At 32.9% G+C, this 3,998-nt stretch overlaps 1 protein-coding gene across 2 annotated transcripts in view; it reads right to left on the bottom strand.

Moving 5' to 3' along the window:
* Positions 1-3,998, bottom strand: part of LOC118740917 (afadin-like) — a 167,926-nt gene that overhangs the window by 139,224 nt on the left and 24,704 nt on the right. For both annotated transcript variants that reach the window (XR_004993197.1, XM_036472670.1), the window contains exon 2: positions 1,929-2,122. Coding sequence is in view for 1 of the 2 variants with exons in the window: in XM_036472670.1 (XP_036328563.1) it covers positions 1,929-2,033 (105 nt within the window). In the remaining variant the exon portion in view is untranslated. The remainder of the gene's footprint in view (positions 1-1,928; positions 2,123-3,998) is intronic.

Raw genomic sequence — 3,998 nt, 5'->3', positions numbered from 1 at the left:
AACGTCATTCAAAGTTGAATTAAGATGTGTTGGTATTCGAAAAAAACGTCATTCGTGTCCCATCTTGTTTTTTCGAATACCAACACATCTTAATTCAACTTTGAATGACGTTCATTCATCCTACCTTTCTCTTCCATCCTTTGAATGAGTTTATTAGCAAAGAAATAAAAAGGGTGAGAAAATACCTTTCCAATGACACCTCTTAAGTCTAAATGGGAAGAGTTTAGGTTCAGTTATTCAAGTTTTTCCTATACCAATCTTTGAAAAAAGTTAAAAAATAGCATAAAAATACCCCTTCATTACGATTCCGTTCAAAATTTTTTTTTAGTTTTTTTAATATTTTTATGCAAATATTTTAAGCCTAAACCGTTTTGTCATTTGAGAGGATTTTTTCAAAAAAAATCTTTAAGAAACTATTTTTAACCGACTTCCAAAAAAGGAGGAGGTTATCAGTTCGTCGGAATATTTTTTTTTTTTATGTATGTTACCGCATAACTTTGGACCACGTCAACCGAATTCGATAATTCTTTTTGCATCGGAAAGGTAGTGTCTGAGAGGTGGTCCCATACTAATCTGGTTGAGATCCGATCAGTGGATCATGAGATATATATATATATATTTTTTTTTATATGGGAGTTGAAGTCGGTTTTTTTGTTGCTAAAAATTACTAGTAATTCATAAAAAAAAACCCATTTTTCGAGGTATTTTCAACTCGGTGCAGCTCCTTTAAATCTTAATATTTTTCCGAAATATTTTGGTGGACGTCTTAAAATATAATATATTTTATAATTCCAATGGAAAAATAGTACCAATTTTTTTGTGTATGGGGAGTGATGCAGTCTAATGTACATATATTGTATTTCTGTTGAACAAGGATATGCATCCATTTTGAAATTTCCACCAACTATAAGATACAGTTTCTAGGGCAGATTCACTATAGATCCGGTTCATTGTTGCCGCCAGGGAACTTCTTCACGGACATAACACTTTCGTTAGGTTATTTAAGGCGGAAAACGAGCACCAAACCATTATCTTAGCCGATGAATGTGCCAATGGAAATCGTAAACGTGTAGAGAAAATGTTGGACTAAAATGGTTAAATTAAAAATCAAATTTTGGGCGGTACGAAGTTCGCCGGGTCTGCTAGTATATAAATAAATAAGTTAGAGATGGGCACGGGACTAAATATTCAATCCCGATCACGCCCATCCCGACGTTTTTCAGAATTGTACCGCGGGTCCCGTGGGTTCCGATATCTATCACTAAGAAAAATTCACACGTCTTTCAAATTAAATTTAAATAATGAAAAAAAATTAAAGATCTGGAATCTTCCGATTATTTTGTTTTTCTTTGCTGTTAGTTTTCGTCTCAATAAAACATGAAAAAGTGAATATAGCACACAACGTTTTTAAAGAAGATTTTCCAAATTTTTGGAGGTTGCGATTTTATCGGGAGTGTCGGGAAAGGATTTTGGTCTCGTCCCGCCCGGAAAATTTTTACAGACCTTCCCGATACCGCCCATCCCGGCCGTTTTGAAATCAGTATCGTGGATCCAGCGGGTGCACTAATCGCGTGCTGTGGTGTTGATTCAAACTCAACATTTCAAAGCACATTTACATGGCTGTAGCTGAGTGCGCAAGGATGCTTGCCACAATGTGGTAATTTCCAGAGGGTCAGGGTTCAAATTCCATTGCAGGCAACATGCAAATTAAATATTTTTCTTTTGGTTTATCTTAATTATGAAAAAGCATCCGTGAAGTGCAGAACGTCATCCGTGACGTGCAAAAAGTTTAGATTTAATATGGGCGTATTTGAATTGAATATTTCCATTATACACTACCCTTGAACATGTTTTCATATGATTTAAATACGTTTTTATTTGATTTTACTATATTTTCCTTCAGTGTATTCAGTGCAATTTTCACTTACCTCGTCAGGCTCGGATAAAGCGAACAAATCCAAGCGGTTCGCATTCCATTGCTGGATGACAGAGCGTACGGCTTCTCGATCGAGCATTTTTCTATCGTGTGTCATTTCTGCTTAGCTACTAAAATCTTGCAAACTAGTCAGTAGCAGTGTTGGGCGCATTTGCCTGCCGTGTTCGGGAGAGCGCTTGGGTAATCCTGTAAAAGAGAAGGCGAAAATGTAAAATGATAAGCTACAAAGGAAGTAAATTACTCACTAAAAACCAATACACAATTAATACAGTATTGAGTTGCTACATTATTTGTAAATACATATTAGAGTTCTGCATCGGAAGATATTTGGCTTCACATTGAAGTTTTCTAGTGAATACGCTACCTTCTCTTCCTCTCACTGAGAAGGCGGATAGTGAAGAGAAGTATAGTCGCTAAGCGTCGAGGAACTAAGTAAAGTACTGGACAAAAATATGTTCCGAAAAAGAGAGGAACATAAAAGAGGAGTACTACGTTGTGAAACTTCTGCAAGTAAAAGATTCCTTCATGTGAAGTTTTCAAGTATTTTCGAAAGATTTCGTTTGAGCATAATTTTTATATAAGAAATATGATATTTCTCGTGCACATAAAATATATTTACGTTTATTTCTATACGTTTTTAACCGACTTCCAAAAAAGGAGGAGGTTATCAGTTCGTCGGAATATTTTTTTATCTTTTTTTATGTACCGCATAACTTTGGACCACGTCAACCGATTTCGATAATTCTTTTTCCATCGGTTAATCTGGTTAAGATCCGATTAGTGGTGCATGAGATGTATATATATATATATTTTTTTTTTTATGAGAGTTGAAGTCGGTTTTTTTTGCTAAAAATTACTTGTTTATATATATACATGTATAAATATATGTATGTATATACATACACACATGAGTTTCTTTGGGTATTTTTATGTCATTGCTCCATATCTAACCTCATACTACATCAAATTTAAATATTGAAGCACCCATGATAAAAATATAGTAAGGTAGAACCGCTGAGAGTTACTTTTAAAATTCTTGACGTTTCCAAACATTTTAATTTTTAAATTTACTCACAAACTCACACACACATTTTCATTTTCAATCTCAAGCAACAACAATTTCGAACAATTTCAATTTTTTGATTCTCAATTTTATATGATTTTAAAATGCTGGCAAACTTCAAAAAAAAAATCATAGCCGACAAAATGAGAGAACGGTTCTACCTTGCTATGTTTTTATCATGGAAGCACCTTCAAGGTCAGCTTTAAAAAAAAATCAAATTTTTACATAGGGTTGCCATCTGTCTGAAAATAAAGTGAATAAAATATTTTAGTGGCGTAAAATTTTGCAACGGTTTTATCGAACGAAAGGCATTTTAGTGTGCTTTTATCAAGAAGTAATATTTTTAATAGGGTTGCCACCTGCCTAAAAAGTTAAGTTAAATTTGTTATACAATATAGAGATTTTCGGGATTCTTGGGACTTATCGATATAATAATCGATATTTTTATCGGGGCTATTATCGATATTTTTATCGAATTTGTTATCGATATTTTTATCGATTATTTATCGATTTCGTTATCAATTTTGATATCGACTACTAATCGATTTTTTTATCGATTTTTTTATCGATTTTGTTATCGGATATTTTTATTGATTTTGTTATCAATTATTTATCGATTTTGTTATCGATATTTTTATCGATTTTCAAATCGATTTTGCTACCAATATTATTATCGATTTTGCTATCGAGATTTTTAACGCATTTGTCATCGATTTTGAAATCGATATTTTTATAGGTTTTATTATCGATATAAATTGCATCAATTCACCCTGTACCTCTAAAAAAGTTCTTACTTCAAAAAATAAAACCGATGTCCTTAATTTGACATCTCATTTTTTAAATTCGAGAGAACTGTGCAGATCTGATCTCCTTCACAAAAAATTGCTTCACGTATTCTAACGCCCATATTTTAATACATAAATATGTATGTATTCATTAACCTAACTCCCTTAATTTTTGTTGAATTTAACGTTTTAAACGGGTGGCAACACTCCTACA

This window comes from Rhagoletis pomonella, unplaced genomic scaffold (genome assembly GCF_013731165.1).
Source record: "Rhagoletis pomonella isolate Grant_MI unplaced genomic scaffold, Rhpom_1.0 Rhpom_scaffold_00006, whole genome shotgun sequence".
Lineage (NCBI taxonomy): Eukaryota > Metazoa > Arthropoda > Insecta > Diptera > Tephritidae > Rhagoletis > Rhagoletis pomonella.
The sequence above is the reverse complement of the archived record's forward strand: the minus strand, read 5'-3'. Positions and strand labels throughout refer to the sequence as shown.